At 47.0% G+C, this 21,764-nt stretch overlaps 1 protein-coding gene across 2 annotated transcripts; it reads left to right on the forward strand.

Moving 5' to 3' along the window:
* Positions 1–50: 50 nt before the first annotated feature.
* Positions 51–19,649, forward strand: AK2 (adenylate kinase 2). Of its 2 annotated transcripts, XM_005607238.4 has the most exons (7): positions 51–310; positions 9,055–9,180; positions 10,914–11,024; positions 11,153–11,247; positions 15,291–15,363; positions 16,530–16,725; positions 18,784–19,649. In XM_005607238.4, the coding sequence occupies exons 1-7, from the start codon at positions 212–214 to the stop codon at positions 18,786–18,788; spliced, it is 705 nt and encodes a 234-aa protein (XP_005607295.1). In that variant the 5' UTR covers positions 51–211; the 3' UTR covers positions 18,789–19,649. The 2 variants fall into 2 exon arrangements, with proteins under 2 accessions (XP_005607295.1, XP_001503800.1); XM_001503750.6 differs by lacking the exon at positions 18,784–19,649 and having other exon boundaries at positions 89–310; positions 16,530–16,895.
* The last annotated feature ends 2,115 nt before the right edge of the window (positions 19,650–21,764 follow it).

Raw genomic sequence — 21,764 nt, forward strand, 5'->3', positions numbered from 1 at the left:
AATCAAAAGCAGTATTCCCCAGTATCGCCACATGGTTGGCAGGTTGAAGTGTCCGTCTGGCAAAGGGGCGGGCGGAGCGGCCTGACGGACGTGGCGACGGGCCAGTGTGAGCAGCAAGCGGGGCGTGCGTGGCGTGCGGGGCGCGCTGGTCTGGAAGCGCAGGACCTGCTAGGTGTGCAGGCGGGTTGAGCAGTGAGAGGCTTCGGCGGCCATGGCTCCTAACGCACCCGCGGCCGAAGAGGCCCGAAAGAGTCCTCAAGGCATCCGGGCCGTGCTGCTGGGGCCGCCCGGGGCCGGCAAGGGTACCCAGGTGAGCTGCAGGGCCGGGCTTGATATCGGAGCCCGCGGATCTCCAAGGTCAGGGCGGCAGGAGGTCCGAATCGCCCCAGAGCGGGGCACCGGACTGAGGCCTCCAGGGACGTTGGCCGGCGTTTGGGGTTCTGGTAAGGCGTTTGGGGGAGGGTCCAAATGGGAGATCGGAGGAGTTTGAGTTGGGATTAGAGTTCTTGAGGGATCCAGGCTTGAGGTGTCATGCTAGTGGATTTAAGGACTGGTTAGATGCCGTAAAGGGTTAAAAGCTGAGAGGGTTTGAGAAGTAGGCTGAGTCCTGGCCTCATGCTTCTAGAGTACCACCTGAGCGGAGGCAGGGCCCCCAGGTTCCCTGTGCTTTGAGAGTGAATTGTCCAGGGTTACGTCCCAGGCACTCGGGGTGGGGGATGTCTCTTATAGTGGTTAATGACTGAAGGTAGAGGAGCATTTCCAGCACGTGGGGCGGAGTGGGAGCTGACGTGCTCATTAGGCGTCTGCTCAGAGAAGTGAGGTATGGCCTGCGTGAGCCAGTGAAGTTGGGGGGATAGGCGAGGGTACCCCAATATACAGGTAAGAAAACAGGCCCAGAGAGGTCAGGTGGCTTTCTCAAGTTAGGGACATTGACTTCCTGGAGCCTGGTACCTCAGGAGGTGATTGGAGTCTGAAGTGACCTTCTGCCCTATCCCACTGCAGGGCCTCTCTTGGTGTCTGGGAGGTAATGGGTCCACAGATCAAGGCTGGGATTTATGGTCTCGGTTAGGATTTAGAAGCCCACAGGTTGGATTATCAATGTCCCCCCTTCCTGCCTGGCATCTGGCATTGCCCCCCAGGCCTCAGGCTCTTGCTTGTTGTTAGGTTCTAAAGAGGGAATTCCTGAAAGTCTGAGCTCCTGAGGGACTTTGGTTCTGGAGACTGCTCTGTGCCCACTCTTCTCTTCCTAGCAACTTGCAAAGACTGCAGCGTCTTGGCAAACAGACTGTCTTGTCTTACTCAGTCTTGGGACCCCCATGGCACCCAGTACATTACTTGGCACTTGATGGGGTTACTGGAAATGGATGAAGGACACAGATTCGTGTGGGTGATGAGGAGAAGGGAAGTCGGGGAAATGCGGATCATTCCTGTGACTGCTTTTGTCTCTGAGCACTACTAGGTGAAGGCAGGCTTTCCCTTTTCTCTGTATAGCCCGAGCGGATTCGTCCTTGGAGCTCCCTGTTACCTAACCCCTTGTTCTCAGTAACACTGAAGTCTCCTCTTCCCTGTTGCTACCACCCTCGGTTATTAGGTAACCTGCGGCCTAGGAATGTTTAATCCCAGACTGCAGACTTTTGCTGTGAGTGACCGAGTATAAATAGGGTAGCTCAAATGCATCGATTATTTTTTCTTAGTTCATATTGAGGTTAATAATTTTAGTAGTTGTGAAATGGACAACCCAGCTCAGTGCTGAGACAAGGGCTTTATAATCTAGCAAGTTTTGTAATTTCTAAGCCTCAGTGTTCTCACCTGAAAAATGGGGAGAACACCTTCCTTACTCATTTGCCATTTCATGAGCACCAAACATTCGAGATAGAGCAGTGAACAAGACTGATGAGGTTCTTGCCTGCGTAGACCAAAGGTTCACAAGGATGTTGGAAGATTATGTTATATACATGTGTAAAGCACCCATAGGTACCCACATGACAACCTGGCACATAGTAGGTGTTCAGTAATTATTGACTCCCTCATCTTAGTAATACATCTCCCCTCCCCCCCAACTTGGATGTATTTCAGTGTAAAGGGTGATGTATTCAGGAAGTTGTAAAAAAAATTATGAACTGATTTGTGAGGATGCGTGTATGGTGGGAGTTCGTCAGAGAAGGCTTTATGGAAGTAGAGGAGATGTCATTAGAGCTGGGGCTTGAGGAAAGGGTAAGATTTACACAAGTCGCTTGACCTCTCTACGCCTTTCTTTCCATAATTGGAACAATAGGAATACCGGTGGTTGTAGTTTTATGGAGTTGAAAATAAACGACAGTTCATAAATCAGAGGTTGCAAAGTGGCAGCCTACAGCAGCATTTAGCTAGCAGACACACCCTCACTTTTGATTGTAAAGACTTTTGAATACAGAAAAGAAGGCGGGATGGTATAATGAGCCCCTGTGTACCCATTATCCAGCCCCAGGAACCATCAGGTCATGGCCATTCCTTCCCCACCCATGCTCCCTTCACAAATTATTTTAAAGCAGCTCCCAGACGTCCTAACATTTCGTTTGTAAATATTTCCGTGTGTATCTCTAAAAGATAATTTTTTTTTGTAAACAAGTACAATAACCCCTAAAAATTAGCATTTTTAAATATCAGTCGATGTTTATATTTCCATTTGTCTCACAATGTGATCATTTTAAGTCTCTTAATTGACAGGTTCCCCTCCTTTTTTTTCTTGCAGTTTTGTGTGTGTGTGTGTGGAAGAAAATGGGTTGTTTTTCTTGGGAGTATGTCTCTGGGAATTTTTTATTGTATCCCCATGGTGTATTTAACGTCTTCCTCTTTCTGTTTCCTATAAATTGGTAGTTTGATCCTAAACTTAACCTGATCTGGGTTTTTTTGGCCCAACTAAGTCACAGGTGGAGCTGTGCTGTTGATGAGGAAGCGCGTCGTGTCTGCTTGTCCCTGTGGTGGTCAGTGCCTGGGCCCAGGAATTCATTGTGGGTGGCAAAATGGTGGTGTTCTAATTACATCCTTACCTTTTCATTTATTAGCTGAAATGTTTCTATAAAGAGAAACTTCGCATCTCCCATTTGGTGTGGTTTGTACAGAAAAGGCAGCATAAATGCTTAATTTGTTCCTTTTCTTTGTCAGCTTTCAAAATAAGTTGACCACACAGCATTTGCAGTTGTGAAATTTCACTTAAAAATCCAGAGGTCCAGTTTCTCTTGAGAAGTCAGATGTGGTGGCTCTGGGCCTCCATTCCGACTTGGCGTGCAGTTGAGTGGCGATGCCGCTTTGGATGGTCCATGAACTCTCCTGTGCCCTCCATGGCCCTCTTTGCTGCCTGTTGCTTTCATTTGACCCCCTTCATTCATTTGCGTGGCCAGCCTGGCTCCCATTGGTACATGTTTCCAGTCTCTGATGTAAAATCCCTAACCTGGGTTAGTGCCTTGTGCCTACTCAGTTATGTTTGTTTTCTTCCCATTAGTACTTCCTTTTATAAGTGCATAGCGCAGTACTTTACATATTTGATGTTGGCATGACTGAAATAATGTCTCCTTTTAAAACTTCTCATTTTTAACTAAAATAATTAAACATTTTAAACTATCTGCTTTTGCATCAACATAACAATGTTTAAAAACATCTACAATACTTGGGTTTGTTGTTTTATTTGTGTAATCTTACTTTTCTGTCTCCCTTTTGGGGTTGGATGTTCCTACAGTGGGGCCCAAACCAAGGTATTTCCTGTTTTCTCTGCCAGCCCCTGTTCAGTTTCTTCCATGTGTCCAGTTTATACCAGTTCCTCAAGGCCAGGCACTCTGAGGCAATCAGCTACTATCTTGCAGGTCAGGGTCTGTCAGTTACGTCAATGCAGTGACCCAGCAACTCTGAGACCCATATTCTTCTTCCCCCTTTTACAGTAGGCGAAACTGATGTTCAGAGAGCTTGTTCTCTAGCTTCCATAGCAAGCCATTGGCAGATCTTGCCTCTGAATGACTCCAAAGCTCATGCTCTTTCTGCTGCTGTCTGCTGCTCTGGGTTAGAGTTTCCTCCTCCCTTTGCATGTTTTGTTGGGTAAGTTCAGTGCTAAAGATGCAGAGAGCAGCCCTTCCCTCAAGAGGGTATAATATTACAAAAGTCACCCTTTGCTTAGTTAATGTGACAGACCCTCCCAGCCAAAGACTTCATATGTGTCATCTGATTTAATCCTACAACCCTAGGAGGTAGGTCCTGTTGTTATCTGTACCCTTTTACTGATAACCTGAGGCCCACAGGCTGTATCTTGCCCCAGGACATTCATAGAGTAACTTACATAGAGTAAGTAGCAGAAGCAGGATTTGAACTCTTGACTGTCTGATTCTTGAGCAAAGTCACCATCTTACATTGTTGCTATTAATCTAGGTGTAGAGGCAGAAATTAACATGCATGCAAACAATACACACTAGTGCAAAGTACCACGTGGGAAGTGTCAGCTGAGTGACTGACAAATGCTGGGATAGTTCAGGGTTAGAACAAGAACTATAATTTGTTGAGAGTCTCCCATTCTTCCTCCTCCCCACCCAGTGATGTTGGTAATAGTATCCTCAATTTATAAAGAAATAGTCTCAAAGAGTCACTGGCCTAGGGTTACATAGTAAGTTATGATGCAGAGCTGAAGTTCAAACACAGGTTTCTGTGAGTTTTTTTAAACTTTTTTATTGAAGTGTAGTATATATAGAGAAAGATGCAAATATCCTAAGGGAGGGACTTGAGGAATTTTCACAAGATGAACGCACTTGTGTAGCTTATACCCATATCAAGATACAGAACATTGTGAAGTCCTTGTGCTCCCTTCTGGTCACACACACATACACACACACAGACACACAGACACCGACACCCTTCCCCAAGGACAGCCACTAAGGCTCTGTGGGTGGTGGTGGTTTTCTAAGACCGCACAGTGTCAAGAGTAAGAGCAAGGTCTTGATAATCTTGAGGCCACTCGCCAGGTTCTTCTCTTACGAGCTATGTGATCTTGGGCAGCTTAGCCTCTGAATTTCATTTGTAAAATGCAGACAAAAATAGTTGCTGCCTCATGGGTTTGTTATGCATTGTGCATACTAAATACTGTCAAACAGTACATGGAAAAATTGCTTGGCTTGTTGCAGACACTCAAAGTTAGCTGATGTTGATGATTCCTTCTCAGAGGTAGAAGGGATAGTTGAGGTTTTTAAGTGGGAGAGAGATGCTCAGAATTTGACTACAGAGAAGGGTAGAGCTCTGACCAGTAGGGGGAAGGGAGAGGGCATTCCTGCATAGAGAGGAGCCTGAGCCGAGGTCCAAGGAGAGGCTTATATTGTATGTTTGGGAATCATACAGAGAGCAGCTGTTTGCGGCGGTGCAGGGCATCCAGGTAGGGAGCTCGCAGGGATAAATTTGAAGAGCTTAGGAGGTATAGGAAGTTGATCGTGGAGGACAGAGTGCGAGGCTAAGATATTTGGACTTCTCCTCTGTTGCACTGGGGAGACGGTGAAGGCTTCTGAATGTGTGTGTGTTGCGGAGAGGGGCAGGGTAGCATAAACAGTATTTTAGAGGATGATTCCAGCCACACATGCAGGAGCATTGGAGGTGGGAGCAGGAAAGACTGGAGGCAGAAAGATGATTCCCAAGTGAGAAAGAAGTGAGTTTGAGATTAAATCAGATCTCAACGACTGGTAGTTTCTCTTTATTTCCGTAAGTGCCAGGCACTGTGCTGGATTCTTTGGGTACGTACAATCTTATTAAATCCCCACAACAGCTCTGAAAGTAGACATTGTCATCCGGACTCTAGGGATGAAGAAACTGAGGCCTTAAGAAGGCTGCATAACTCGTTCCAGGTGACACAGTGAGAAAACTGTAGTCCCTGTTTCCACCCAGATCTGTATCGCTATACAGCTCAGTGTTGTGCCACTGCCCCGGGGCTTCGCACACAGTGTACATCAGGATCCGAGAGCGCTGCCTGAGAACCACTCAGTCCTAAACTTTAAGGGTGGGCCTGGCTTTGTGTTTTTAGCAAGTGCCCCAGGCGATTGTGAGAATACACTGAAGTCTGAGAACACGAAGCCCACTGTGCTGCCTCCCCAGTGGTTTTAGCTAGTCTTACCCACGCCCTCACAAAGTCCACCGTCCTCCCCCATAGGGTTCTCATAGAGGTGATGAGCCTATTACTTGGGGTCAGCAACAGTCCATGACTAGTGAAACACAGGTGGCTCGGGGGCCTGCAGCACAGCCAGGCCTGGAAGGTTGTTAAAAATGCAGATGCTCAGGCCCCACCTTGTGGAATCAGAACCCACTTTAGCAGCTCCCCCAGGTGATTTGGAGTAGAGAAGCGTTGTCCTAAAGCATAAGCTTGAAGTGTGAGGGGAAGATGATAAAGTTCTTTCATCAAGCTTCTGCAGTTTGCAAGTAAAGAGTAATGCAAAAAAGAAAAACCACGGGGGTCCAGCCTGTGGCCTAGTGGGTAAGTTCAGCACGCTCCACTTCCAGGTCCAGGTTCAGCTACCTGGCATGGACCTATACCACTTGTTGGCAGCCATGCTGTGGTGGTGACCCACATACAAAGTAGAGGAAGATTGGCACAGATGTTAGCTCAGGGCCTGTCTTCCTCAAGCAAAAAGAGGAAGATTGGCAACAGATGTTGGCTCAAGGCAATTTTTTTTAATATATATAAACTTTTTTGGGGGGGAGAATGAGGAAGATTGGCCCTGAGCCAACATCTGTTGCCAATCCTCCTCTTTTTGCTTGGGGAAGATTGGCCCTGAGCTAACATCTGTGCCAGTCTTCCTCTATTTTGTATGTGGGACACTGCCTCAGCATGGCTTGATGAGTGGTGTGTAGGTCCAGGTCCACACCTGGGATCTGAACACCTGAACCCCAGGCTGCTGAAGTGGAGCAAGCGAACTTAACCACTACACCACCAGGCTGCCCCCAGGGTGAATCTTCCACGGCCAAAAAAAAAAAGAAAGAAAGAAAGGACCGGGGAAGGAGTTCTTTTTTTTATTTGTTGAGTGCCTACTGTGTGTCTGATGTTTTGGGTACTTTATTGCATTTTATCCTCACAATAGCTCTGTGAGTTAGACATTATCCCCATTTGACTGGTGAGTAAACTGAGGATCTGAGAGGTTAAGTAATCAGCCCAAGGTCACACAGTTATTGAGTGCTTTAGCCAGGATTCGTGTGCAAATCTGTCTGACTCCAAAGTCCGTGCTCTTTGCCCACCACATTGAGCCCCGTGCAGCCGGCAGGGAATGAAGGAGTTAGGCTTCCGCCATGCCGTGTATTCCCTGTTGGGTTCTTCTATACAGTTGTAGAATTCAGCCACCTGGAACAGCATATAAGAGTCCCGCAGTCTGGGGGCGATAAAACTAGAACATTAGGTTCTGTGCTAACAGCTCTTCTGCGGTGTTTTGGTCAGCCTTTCCCCTTGAGCGAGCCTGGCTTCCAGATTTTTCACCCAAGTTAATTTCAACAACCAAGGAGAAAGATGGGCAGAAAAGCAGAGTTCTCTGGGTATGTGGCCACTGCCAGCCTGGAGACTGGGAGGTTTTCCATTGCCAGAGGGTCCTGACCTTCATAGATTTTCAAAAGTGTGGGTTTTTAATGCCTTCCTGTCTCGGTTCCATTTTCTGTGAAGTCATTTCTTTGCTTGCATTCAATCAGCCCATGAATCACAAACCAGAATTTGCTGCGTTGAGCTCCATCCACGTAGCTTTTATTGCTTTCGCCTAAGAAAACTGCCAGTGAACTGGTTTGAAGGAGGATCCAACCTACTTATTTGATGAAACAGTTGAACTGGAAAGCTATGTATTAAGCTCCTTGAACTGATTCTTTTCCTTGTGAATTTTGTGCTCCTTTTTGCCACTACAAAACCAGTGTTGAACCATCCAGGGTCTCTTCCTGTTGTCGTCTTTGTTCTGATATGTCGTCCACCAAACCTTGCCTAGAGGACAGAGTCTGTGTGTCCTATTCACCTGGCTCCCTGGCTCCCAGCAGGGTTCTTGGAAGAGGCGTCCGGATGCGTTTTCTTTCCGTATGAATGAATGCGGACAGTAGGGCAGGGGTTACAGTGACAGCTGATGTTCACTGAGCACTTAGATGTGCCTGGCCCTGCTTGTGCCAAATTCTGTGTAATCTCATCAACACGCTGATGTAGGTACTGTTAACCATCTCCATTTTACTTAGAGGAAATTGGCAACTTAGGTAATAGAATTTTTCTCAAGTCACATGTCTAGTCGTTGGCGGACGTGGAGTCTGAAACCCGGGCAGTTTGACTCTCAAGCTCATGCTGTTTACCAAAAGGCCGTACTGCCTCCTAAAACTGATAGATAAGTGCTTACTGTTTACTGAGTGCGCTTTGTATATATTTCCTCTGAGCCTCACAGCTACCTTCTGAGATGGAGCCTTTTTGCCTTCATTTTAAACAGGAGGAAACGAGCCTCTGAGAGGTTAAGTGATTTGGCCAAGGTAATGGAGCTCCCTGGTAACAGGAAGGGGAAGAGCCGGGTCTGTCAAGGGGAAACCTGTGTTCTTCACCTTGCCCCAGCTGCCTCCCAGGCCAGTGGCCACAGTACTTGACAATCACACATTCATTCCTTTGGCAAATCTTCATTCAACGCATTACGTGCCAGGCATTGTGCCGAGTGCCGTACATACGTGAACTCATTTAAATTCACAGCAACCGTGTGAAGTGTTGACACTGCTCTTTTTATTCTTCCCATTTATAATGGGGAAGCTGAGGCTTATGTGTCATAGTGTGTCTAGTGGAAGTAGTGATAATTGCTAATATTTATGACGGCTTCCTGTGTGCTACCTGCATTGTTTTAATGCTTTTCCTGTGTTATCTCATGTAATTCTTACTACAACCCTATAATGATTATACATTAGAATATAATATAAAGTACTTTTATCCATTACAGGTAAGGAAATAGGCATTTGCCAAAGTTCACACAGCCAGTAAGTGGCAGGGCCAGCTTCACGCCCGGCAGTCTGACTCCGGGGTCTGCAGTGTTAACTGTATCTCGGTTTTTGTCTTCCCCTCCACAGGCACCCAAATTGGCCGAAAACTTCTGTGTCTGTCATTTGGCTACTGGGGACATGCTGAGAGCCATGGTGGCTTCTGGCTCAGAGCTGGGAAAAAAGCTGAAGGCGACTATGGATGCCGGGAAACTGGTAGGTTTGGTGGCACCAATGAATGTTGCTATTCTTCAGAGTCCGGATCTGCGCTGCCTAAGATGGTGCACCAGCCACATGTCGCTCTTGAAATTAGTTTAAATTCATTTCCTCAGTCTCACCTGCCACCTTTCAGGTGTTTGCTAGCCAGCACAGATAGAGAACATTTCCATCATTGTGGAACGTTCTATTGGGCAGCCCTGTGCTGCAGGGTGTTTTAAACTGGCGCATTATATGAGTAAGTTGCTTGCTTCGTTCCAAATTTACAGCATCTATTTTATTCACGGTATTCTTGAGGTTCCTTCATGCTGGTGCATTTTGTGATGCACCCACTTTTTAGGGCCAAAAATGAAACTGCCATCCCTAGGCCAGAATTCAAGGATGCATTCAAGAGAGGACTCAGGAAGCCACAGAGTGTTTTTAATCTACTTTTGTGACTCTGTGTTCTGTGTCTCTTAACAGAGGAGTCGCTTGGCAATTGATAAAAGTAATCCTTCCTATTTGGAGGGTATAAACCGCATTTTCTCTTGTTTTTAGTTTAGTTGATCTGATTGGACAAATACAATATATTATCTACTACATCTTCTTTGATTAGTGCCAGAGCTTAATTGTAACCGAGTTCTTCTGGGACAGGGCCTTTGGGAATCACCTTTTGAAATCATCATGTGCTTGGCCCTTTGGTCTTTTCGCATCCGCGAATGTTGTGTGGGGAAGGTCCTGGGCTTTGCCTCCCTCCCCGACTTACCTCCTGCCAGGGTTTGAGATTCTGCAGCTATATCGAGTGGTACCCCTGCCTGCCCTCCCACCTGCCCCTTAACTCCCAGCTTTGCCTTCATGTTAGTGAGGCCTTGAGTCAAGCCAGGAAGCTGGGTATTTTGGACTTTGGGTCTTGGCAGAAGATCCTGTACTGAGAAAAATTAGGATGTGGCAATGAGATTACTTATCTCCAGCCTTCACTTAGTCACAGAGCTTACACTTTGTCCCTAAGTTCACAGCTGGTCCCAAGAGATAAGATGAGCATTTTCACTGTGATGCAGGCAGAGAACTTCTCTTTCTGTGAAAGCCCAGAAGAAAAACTAGGTTTTTGAAAGCTGGGAGGGGTCCTCATTGGAGTTTTTAGAGAGGCTCAGAGGTGTGTTGGGCTGACCCTCCAGTGCCTTGGTCTGACCCAGTCTTGCCAATTCAGTGGCCTTCTCTGTTGCCTCATGTCCAGGATGGGCTGGGTCACTTTACTGTCCGCCTAATCAAAGTTGTGAAACAGGCAAAGTTGGTGCCTTTCTGCATTCTGGCCAACCCCCACTCTCTCCTGGAGCCTTCCTCAGGTGATCTCTCAGCCATGTGTCTTTATCTTTTTTGTTCCCTTAGGACAGCTGATTGCTGATAAGTTGTTTTCAGATGGTCAGGACTCTAATGGCCAAAGAGACCTTCAGGACCCAAGACCTGGAGCCCTCCTGGTAGGGTGACAGGCAGTGGAATTCTCTTCCCTTGCCTAGATTAGGACACGGGAGAATCTCAAGGGAGAGAATGTGTGTATGGCAACCACAGAAATACCATGAAACTGAATCTTCCGAATGGAGCCACTCCACATTTGCTCTGATTTTTGCTTCTTTGGGGTCAAGAAAACGTGCTGCTTAGTAATTGGTTATACAGACACAAACGTGTGACTGTGGAGTTGGGCTGGTATCACCAGGTAACATATTTAAACCCAAGGCTGTTTTGTTCTTGACTTCCAGGTGAGCGATGAGATGGTGGTGGAGCTCATTGAGAAGAACTTGGAGACCCCTCCATGCAAAAATGGTTTTCTTCTAGATGGCTTCCCTCGGACTGTGAGACAGGCTGAAATGGTGGGTGGCCTGGTTTTGTATCTTCACCGCTTGAAAGCCAACTCTGGCCCTTTGTCTCTTACTTCCTTTGAGGGAGATGGGTCTGATCAAGCTCTGGTAGCTTAGGTGTGCCACACACTCTTTTACAGCTTGACGACCTCATGGAGAAGAGGAAAGAGAAGCTTGATTCTGTGATTGAATTCAGCGTCCCTGACTCTCTGCTGATCCGGAGAATCACGGGAAGGTATTTGTCCCCTGAAGGTCCCTTCTGTCGGTGCTTCCTCAGAGCTTTGTCAGACCATGGGAACTGCTGTTGCCTAACCCAAGCCAGGAAGCTGAGTGCCATTTCAGCGTGGATCGATCTTACTTGGTGACATCCGCTGAAGTGGTGGCATAGGGATGGGGATGTGGAAAGAAGAGCAAGGGATCTGAAGTCAGCCTCTCAGTCCTGTCACCTTTTAACACTGACCCTAGACAAGTTTCTTAACCTCTCCAGGGCTATTTCCTCATATGTAGAGTGCGGTTAGTAACACCTGCTTCAAGAAACTGTTGGCATGTTAGATAACATAGCATGCATAGTTCAGAGCCTTGCACCCATAATAGGTGCTTAAGAAATAGTAAATTCCTTACATGCGTATCTCCATTTGAATGCTTTTTAAAATCTGATTCCAGTTGGAGTTGCCATGCCTTGCTGTAGGCTTTTTATTAATTATAAAAAGAATATGAGCATCTACAGAAAGTTTAGAAAATGGAGGGAAAATTTGCTCGTGGTGCAGCCACCTTCGCCAAAATCACTATTTTTTTGCATGTTTTGTCTTCAAGTTCTTGTTTGTCTATAATAGTCGACATTGAATGCAGAAATGCTTCTGCTTCTGAACGTGTTTGCTCTGAAAGATCTCCACTGCTTTAGGCTACGCCCTCCCCTACCCTATTTCTAATTACTCCACCGTCTGCTTTGTACCTTCCAGAAATATGTTGGAAGCTCTCAACCACTAATAGGCCCTCCTATTCTTGTCTCTGCCTTGGGCTATAGCTTTTTTTTATTCCTTAGTCATTTTAAAGGGGTCTCAGGAAGGTGGTCAGCCTACCATCTTCGACCAGACATCCATGACTGTTATTTTAATTGCTGTGTGATATTTCACAATAGATGACCCATCATTTACATTCTTGTTCCCTTGTTGTACGTTTGTGTTTCTTCCAGTTGTCCCCTGTTAAATTGATACTAAGACCATCGTAGTACCTGTAAATTTTTGGATTTAATTAGGGGAAAATTTTTTCTCACTGTAAATTTTATTACTTTGATTTCCCAATGAGGTTGAATGCTGTTTCCATGTGTCTGCAGTCCATATCTTCCAGGAGTGAGGCAGACCTGTAAACAGACAGCAGAGTGAGTGTTAGAGTGTTTTCCTGGATATTAGATAACAGTGGGAGTCACCTTAGGTCAATTTTCTAATCAAATGTCCAGGTTTCATGTTTCTAGCTATTCCATAGGCTCCGTCAATGCAGGAACTTTTGTTTCTTTGCATCCCCACTGGCACAGAGCAGACAGACAAAGTTGATGTAGGCCAAGAAGCAGTAAGAGTTAACAGAAAGGGACATCAGCAGGGTTGGGGTCCCTGACATACGATGCAGATGGCAACAGTACTAGGTGCCACTGGGGGCCTTTGATTCAATCAATCCAGCTTCCTGAGTGCTTGCTTTGTGTGCAGCACAGTATTAGACTCTGGGGGCAGAGGACCAGGAGAGGATATAGAAGAACAGTATGATGGTGCCCATCTCTGACCTCAGAGAGTCTACAAGCCATGCGTGGAACCTGGGCCGTTCAGTCCAGGAGGAAGCCCAAGAAGAGAGCCTGTGGGCAAGGAGGGAGGAGTGCCAGGGGAGGTGTAACGTCAAACTTGACCTTCTAGAGAGAGAGGATTTCAGTGAGGCTTTCCTGGAAGGGAATAGAGGCAGGAATGAGTATGGGTTGGGGGAGGGGCTCTATCTGGGGCCAATGGCAGAATGTCCAGAGTTGGAGGAATGGTCTGGGGGGCTGAGTAGTAGAGTGAATGCTGTTGGGAAGGTAGGATGGGAGCTTGGCTGGGGAAGGCCTGGCCTACTAGGGTAAAGAAGGTAGGTGTGACAGAGGGTCACGAGTCACGGGATGTTCTTAAGCCTCCAGGTGTTGTGGCAAAAACAGCATTCTAAGAACATTCGCTTGGTTCTCTTCTGCAGGTGAAATTGGGGGAAAGGACAAAGAAACGAGGACCCACCTAGGGGCCTGGTTGTGGGCCACATGTAAAGAGATGGAGGCTTTTAACTGGGGGTGGCTGGTACGGAACAGGGATTTAAAGAACAAACTCCAGGATTGCTAGAGAGGGCGAAGGAGAGAAGATTCAGTCCCTCAGGTGCCAAGTGAGTGGTTTCCTGTGACCCCATCCCTCACGGAGGAGGAAACAGGCCAGACACATAAAAGTGTTCTTCCAAGTTCAGTCTGCAGGTCAGCGGCAGAGCTGGCACCAGAAGCTTGCTTTCTGCCTCCTAGTCCACTGCGCTGATTCTTGGAAGAAAAAGAATCAAGAACTAGTCAGTTTAATATGGATGTTATTTAAATCTGACGTGTTAAGGACCACTATAAACATCTTGTGAATTAGCTCTGACTTCCTTGTAATAATTTTATGAATGATTATTTTATTTCTTGAGTAAGTGTGGTTGGTGGTTGTTGATTTTAACTTACTCGGTGTTGGCACTCCCGTATCCTAATTATTGTGTTAGTTGCCTCTCTGGTGTTATTAGCCTAATGTCTGGTACCATCCCCATTTTGGGGATGAAGAAACAGGTGTCCGCAGCGTCACCCTCAAAGTAGTAGTGGCTGTAGATTCCCAGCCCTGATCCCTCCACATCCTCCCCTCTCCTTCCAGGACAGGCTCGCAGTGGTTCGTAGAGCTGTTTGGGTTTGTATTTGAGACCAGTCCCATTTTGAGAACTTGGAGATTGGACTTTCTTTCATTTCCTTTCCAGGGAATGAACCTTCCATTCCTCTTAAAATGATGCTTGTGAGTGGGGAAGGGACAATGTATTACATGTCACTGGAAGGCTGAGGCATTTGGGGAGTGAGCAAGAGAGGTAGAGGTGTGGAGGAGAGAGATGTGTTTGTTGCATCCTGGCTGCTATGTGCCATGTGCTCTCCAGAAGGTGAAGAAAATGGCCCACACCTCGTGCCCCCTGCATTTCCCAAGGGCAAAGCTGTAGCAGAGCCCAGCAGCCTATGTTCTCCCTCTCCCTGGGTCTCCCAAAGGATGCACCAGAGGAACCCCTCCTCCACCTCACATTACGTGATTGCAATCGCAGGCCCGCTCAGTACAGCTGATTTACTGGGCCATCACCTTACCCCTTCCCAGTGCTGTAAATGGACCACCTTATGCTATAAATGGACCACTTGGCCCCCGGAAAATGTGCTGTCTTTAAAACACAGTATCATGTTTTACAGAGATGTGGCTTCAATAGTCTAACCTGGACTTGGGAAGCTCTGGGCTAAGACCTCCATGAGGAGAGCACCTGTCAATTAAATAAGCAGAACTTGGTTGGCATAGAATTGGGAAACCACACGAACTCAAGCAGGCCCTGGCTGCTGAGCAGTGTTTGGCCTGCCTCCTCCCTTCTTCGGTTTGTGGGCCCCTGTGGTGTGGTCATTCCCAGTCAGGAACATGGGCTCTTTGCCTGAGGGGACACAGCACAGAAGTGGCTACCAACTACACATTCAGTGCCAAATAAAAGCTTCGTCTTAGACCCTTTATCCCATGACTTGTTTAATAAGTCATTTTCCCTGACACCTTGAATGTTGCCCTCTGATGATCGCTCTCTCTTTTATCTGTGATCACAAAGGTGTGCCTCATTGTCTAGTGGTGTTTGCATCCACAGGACATATTTTTCTTATAGCCCTTTTCTGATTTTATAACCAAACTGATTTAGAAAATAAGGTTAGTTTCTCTGTCCTGTGTCCCCATAGCATTTTGTACAAGTCTCTGTTAAAGGATTATCACATTACTGTAGTTATTTATTTCCACATTTGTCTCCCCCACTAAATTAAGAACTGCTTGTGAGCAGGGATCTTGACTCCTTGCTCTATAGCCCCTGGATTCAGCCTAGGGCCTGAATCGGACTGGGTGCTTAGTACATGTTTGTTGAATGAACAAGTGAAAGTCCTAGCATCCTGCATCTCTGTCTCTGCTCATCATCTTGAGACCCCTGGGGTTCAGGGATACTTTCAGGCAACCTGACTGGTGTTCATTTGCTGTCTTTCAGGCTGATTCACCCCCTGAGTGGCCGTTCCTACCACGAGGAGTTCAACCCCCCAAAGGAGCCCATGAAAGATGATGTATGTAAACTCAGGACAGGAAGTTTCCTCTTCTTTCCTTTCTCTTTCTTCCTTCACTTTTGTTTGTTCATTTTTGCTTTGTTTTTTCCATTTCCCCTTTATTTCTATCATTATTATTAACTTAACCATGAGAAATATCACTATCACATAAATCACAAGGGCTGTGCTCATCAGTACAGTATCTTGCCAGGTGGTTTATTGCTTGGCCTCGAGGTGGCCACCAGTGCCAGCTAGTTCCCAGGGCCCGGTTTGTACCTGTGTTTTGTCCAGAGCTGTTCCTTTCTGGCATCATGGTGACCTAAATGGTCACCTAAGCAGGAGAAGGTGGCTTGGAGGCCCCGAATTAGAGGCAGAGTGGAGGGCTAGTATTGAGGAGAAAGTTGCTGCCCAGTCCTGCTTCAGAAGGTCCTTTCTTTCTAGTGACCCTACTGTGCCCTACAGATTCAGAATATTTTGGCTAGACTAAGACTGCCAAGTTCTTATGACAGTCTTCAATTGCTTGCTGATGTAAAAGGGAGGGTGCTATACATGTTTACTGTAACATTTGCCATAAATAGTCCGTTTCATCTGTTTTAGAGCATGCAGAAAATAGTAAGGATTTGCTGACTTTGCCTTTGTCATATGAGACAGGTTCGTCAGGTTCCAAAGCTATCATGTCAACTTAGTCACATTCCCCAAAGCTAGTACTTCTATGATTCAGTTCTTTCTCGCTTCACTCGCCACTTTCGAATGTTGATGGCCGACACCCTGGTAAAAACACTAACTACTTAGGCACCTAAGGTTCTAAGTGATAATGCAGCTCTGATTTTGATGTATTCTCCTGGTCTCAGGGGCCTCTGTCTTTCTTGCTTTTGACCCTAGAAGTGTTCATCTTGGAAGCAGAACAGCCTGAGAAAAGGCTGTGAGACAATTTTTGCCCATCTTCCTCTCACCAGCCCATTTCCTCACGGTTGCTGTTTCAGGCTCCCTGACTTCTCTAGACCAGTGGGTCTGCTCCTGGGACCAACTTGCTGGGAGTATTGGAGTTCTCTATAGTTCTTTCTTGGAGAGGGTCTAGGTTGTCTGTCTTTCCCTCTGATGGGCTTTGCCACCACACAGCATCTCAAATCTGCATCTGGCATCTTGCTAACAGTCTTGGCGTTTCATTGCCCTCTTTCTGTTCTCAGATCACTGGGGAACCCTTGATCCGCCGATCGGATGATAATGAGAAGGCCTTGAAAGTGCGCCTGGAGGCCTACCACACTCAGACCACACCCCTGGTGGAGTACTACCGCAAACGAGGGATCCACTCGGCCATCGACGCGTCCCAGACCCCTGACGTCGTGTTTGCGAGCATCCTAGCAGCCTTCTCCAAAGCCACATGTAAAGACTGGGTTATGTTTATCTAATGCTGGGTCCAGAAAGGAATTTCTTGCTTCTTCCTATCCTTGTTGAGGGGGTGGGTAGAAATGGCAGAGCAGGTGGAGGAAGCTTCCTCAGGCCAGCGAGGATACCATTTGATGTATTAATTAAAAAAGCACTTGCTTGATGTATCTTTGGTGTGTGTGCAACTCTCATCTCATCTGTGTGTGTGTGTGTGTGTCAGTATAAGTATGTATATACGCTCCTACTTTGTAGGTTACAGGCGATGTTTTATCCGCTCTTCTTTAGCCATACTCTCAATTTTATTTTTTGACCAAAATAAACTAACTCAGGTATCTGCCAGGCACCCCAATTCCAAAACCTCATGGTATTTATTCCACCTCCATCAGCTGAGTGGAAGTCCAGGGTCACGTGAAGTCAGGCAAGGCCAAAGCTCCTGCTCCTGCTGGCAGATTGTCGGCAGGGAATTCCGCTTGTTTTTTAGCCTACAATGAAAAACCACACGAGTCAGTGTGTGGACAGGGATTATTAATTTTTTTCCCCTAAATGGAAAGAAAAAGGCGCTTACATTATAGATTCCAGAAATTACTGGGAGAGGGTATCACCATAGAAGAAGCCAGGCCAAGCTGGAATATTTTTGTGATCTGCATCACAGTGCTGTAAAGTAGGGATCATTTAGGACCTGTGTTTGAAAACGGAATTCTTGCCAAAGAATTAAACGAGGTGAAGGGTCCTTTTGAATTCAGACTACTGTCTCCTGAACATCCATGCTGGGCATCTGAGGGCAGCCAATCCACTTCCCCAAGGAGACACCAGGGGAGGTTTGTTAGTTTTTATTTTTAATGTTTGTCTCTGTCTCCAAGTATGAAGAAAACACTGATTTGGAGGTGATCTGTTCTTGGATTCTTCGGATTTGAATTTATTCAAACCCAGCCTCTCTCGAGGCTGTGAAAGTCAAGTCAGATGTGTCCCTTTTAGACTAAACCCTCGTCCTTCCAGATCCAGTCCTTCACTCCTTACTTCATAGCGGTGGGAGCCACAGTGTCCCCAAGAAAAGATCACCCCAAAATAAGATCACTTATGACAGTAACCAGCTTTTATTTCTAACCTCAGCTCCCCAACTATTAAGTGTTTCCTGGGGTCCATGCTGTGCCTTTTGGTCTCTGGTTTGATTTGTGGCAAACAGATGAATTAATAGATTGCTGTGAGGGGCAACAAAAACAGCAGCCTCTGGAAAAACCGTTAGAAAATGAGTGGCAGATCCAGTAAGTAACGCTGCCTCCCTCAGCGTAACCTGCTGACTCAGTGCAGTGGTCTTTCAAGTGCCCAGTCTCCCTCTGACCTGAACTCTCCTCCTGTCTCTGAGACTACCAGAGGGCTTGTCCTCTGTCCACCTGGAAGCTGGGCACGGGTACGTGGCCATCTTGCTTCCCTGTTTGTCTGGTTCAAGTGAGTGCCTGCCGGCTCTGCTCTGCCTTGCTTCCCTGGCTGTAACTAACTCCACCCATTCTTAACGGAAGCCCAGTTCCGGCGTGGGGCATTTCTGGGAAGCACATAACTTCTGGGAATAGCCACGGAAAAGGAGTGAAACCAAAATTATCAGCCATGTCTACAGGGATCTGGGGTCCTCCTCTGGGTGAGGGTGGCCTCATGAATCTTGGAGTCAACTCCCCTTTGGCTGGGGACAGTTGCAGACACTTGGCCTCAAAGTTGAGGTCCTTGAATGTTTCCTAATTGAGTGTGCATGATCTTTCTCAAATATTTGTCACCCATTCATACACATTCACGTGCACACACACGTGTGTGTGCTATTTGTGCTGCCAGTGAGAACTAGATGATCATGGGGGATGCATATGCCCTTTGGGGGTGGTTGGGCTTTAGATTTTTGCTTCATTTAATTCCAGACCTTAACCTCAGCAGGCATGAGAGCTTTCACTTGGCAGAGAAATGTCCAGTGTTAATGCATTTGGTTGCTGGGGCGTGCATGCTAGCCTTCTTTGATATTTACTTGGTTTCTAAAAACCCATTTTGTTCTCTCTTGTTTCCTCTCTATTTCAGCCTAGTAGCAGAAGGCCAGGCGAGACTGCAGCACTGCTCATCACCCCGCGGCGTGATCCCTGCTCTTAGGTGCTGGGCAGCGGGGAGGGGTGGTCAGGGACGAGTCGGGAGGGGCTCAGGAGGAGTATTGGAAGAGCAGCAGTGTTGTAGTGAAGTGGCTTCTTGGATACATAGTAGGGATCTTTAAAAGTAAAGGGGAAAATTAATTTTTTAAAAAACTGATTGGAGGGTATAACGAGAACTGTGGAGATGCAGTATTATTTCTAAGGAATCAAGTTTCATGTACTCTGGACTGGTGACAATATTTTTTAAAGCTAGTGCGCTGAGACCTCAGCTTTTATCTCAGAACCTCAAGGGTTACCAGGCTGGGAATGCAGGAAATCAAACTGTTGTCCTGTCTGTCCTGCAGCTTGGAACGGGGAGGGTTTGACTACTGACCCAGATTCCCCACACCATGAGATCAAAAAATCACCTCCGCATTTGAAAGAGATCCGGTGTGTTCACGGGGGCAGTAGTCAAGTTTACTGGAGTTGTGGCAAGGGTGGGGCAGGCTGGTCTCACTTCCTTCCCGACGTACCACTGATTTCCAGCCCACCAGCTCTCATGGGGAAGCTCTCAGCAGCCAGCCAGCATATGCCACAGTCCTGCCTTGCCGCCTTCCATCCACCATGTGTAAAGGGACATTTTTAAATAAATGACCAAGTGTCCTAATCAACATCATCCGAAGATTGTCCTTTCCATCCTCAAATCCTGTGCCTGGGATCACTCAACAGCACTGTGATGTACTGTTTTCAATGAGGTGCCTTTCTTAACCAGATGCTGCCTTGTTTGGCCCCTAACTCAATAAAGTCTATTAAAAATTTGTATCCCCTGTTGTGGCATTTTTTGAGGGGATCTGGGCTAGTAAAATGGCATTCAATTCTGGATCTGGCTTGGAAGCCCTTTTTTGTGGTCACTAGAAGTTGTGAGGTAGGAAGGTCCAAGTGGGTGCTCATAGGATGAACCTGCACCCTCTTGGTCTCATGTGCAGGCTTTCCTCGAGCCCAGGGACAAGGCAGCTTGGTCTGGTGGAGACAGCACTGGGCTTGGGGTTCAGGGAACTATAACGAATCCCAGCCAATCATTTCCTCTGCTCCTGCTTCCTCATCTGAAAAAAGACTGGTGATGCCGCCTTCTCAGACTCATTGGCATTAAATGAAGTTTATAAGAAGCAGCTTTTTGCTTGGTGCCTGGCACACAACAGACGCTGGAGAAGTGTTAGTTGGATCCGAATATACACAAAAATATCTGCTTCCTGCCGGGCTGGATAATTGGTGAGCAGACAGTTGTCCGCAGCCTAGAAAGCCAGTGCTTCTCAGCTCTAAGCCCGATTTTTGGCTGCTTTTTCAGCTGCCTCTTTAACGCCCTTGGCTGCTGCTTTGTAAATCCATTTCTTCCCCAGCAAAAATGAACTTAAATCATTTGTCTAAACCGAAGCTCTCATGCTCTTTGGAAGGGCTGCCTTGGCCAGTGAGTTTTCTGAGAAATGGCTGCTGTTCTGAAACCAGAGGGAGCTGGCTGGAAGCGCCGCTGTTCTTCAGGGTCCCGTTCTGGAGAGAGGCCAGGTTGTCACTGGCATGTTAAATCGAGCTCCCTGAGCAACTAACTCTTCCCTCTCCTGCTTCACCGCTCCCCACCTCTGCAGTCATTCTCAGGTGTCAACATGACTTCTCTGCTCTGATCTTCTCATTCCCTGAGCTGTTTAAAGGCTCGATGAAAATTTTCTTCATCGTCCTGCAACAAATGGGGGAAATATTTGTCAATCCAGCCTGGGAGGCCGCGTGGTATGGTTGAAAAGAATAAACTGAAAGAAGACCAGGCAAGCTGTTAGTCGTTACTTCTTTTGGGCTTGGTTCCTTTTGTGGACAAGATGAGAACAGCTGTTCCTGGAAGACTGACACGCCAGGTCCTGAGCAGCGGCTTCACGACCCCTGCGACCTCACGACCCTCACGAAGCACCGGAGGCGGTCAGAACTGTCATTCTCCTGTTTTTCAGGTGAGGAACATTCCTGAGGTCACACATAAGAGGCGGAGTCGGAACTCAAATGCAGTCTCGGACGCGGGTCAGTGCCCTTGGCCTTGTTGCAGTGCTTTAGTGACTAGCCCAGCTCTACAGCAGGGAGGGCCCCTCCGGATGAGAGTTCCTTCTCATGGACACGCACGCTGCCAGAACTGATTTTGAAGAAGTCACTGCCAGTCAGGACCCAGGTTATGTGTCTTGGGATCCCTTGTGTGCGCAAAGTGTCACAGACAGAGCAGGATGAAGAGCAGTCTCACTCCTCAGGAAGCCTCACTAGTCTTCTCAGCAAAACAGCTAAATGAGTCAGAAAACAGATTTCAGCAGCGACTCCTCCACCATGAGACCTCGGGCAAGTTCTCTCACCTCATCAGTAGACTGGAAATGACCCCTAGCCCTCAAGTGTGCTGACAACACTGGTGACCAACATACTCGTGTGGGCCAGGATTCTTGGTACACAGCAGATGCTCAGTGTGTGCTGATGGAGTTTAGAGAGAGAATGTAGGCACTGGCAGGAGCTGTTGTCTTCCTGACTTTCAGAAACCAAGCCAAGGATTCTTAACCTGAAGATGCCCCAGGAGTTGATGGACCTCTGAAATTGTGTGCAGAAGTCTGTATTTTTGTATTTTCATAATTAATAATAGTTTAACATATCTAATGCTTACTGTGTGGCAGGTTCTGCATACATTATCTCATTTATTCTTCTCAATAACCCTGTGGAAGCAAGCACTATTACTATCTCCATGTTGTGTCTGCGTTTTGAGGTTCATACATCGAGGAATGGCAGTGGCTGGTCTGTGGCTGTCCACACCCCAGCCACTTACCACTGCCCCCATTGCTTTGACACTTTGCTGGCAGAAGGAGGAGATTCTCAGGGCACTCGTGATACAGAGAAATCCACAAGCCGTGGATCTGAATGAAAGGA

Source organism: Equus caballus, chromosome 2 (assembly GCF_041296265.1).
Source record: "Equus caballus isolate H_3958 breed thoroughbred chromosome 2, TB-T2T, whole genome shotgun sequence".
Classification (NCBI taxonomy): domain Eukaryota; kingdom Metazoa; phylum Chordata; class Mammalia; order Perissodactyla; family Equidae; genus Equus; species Equus caballus.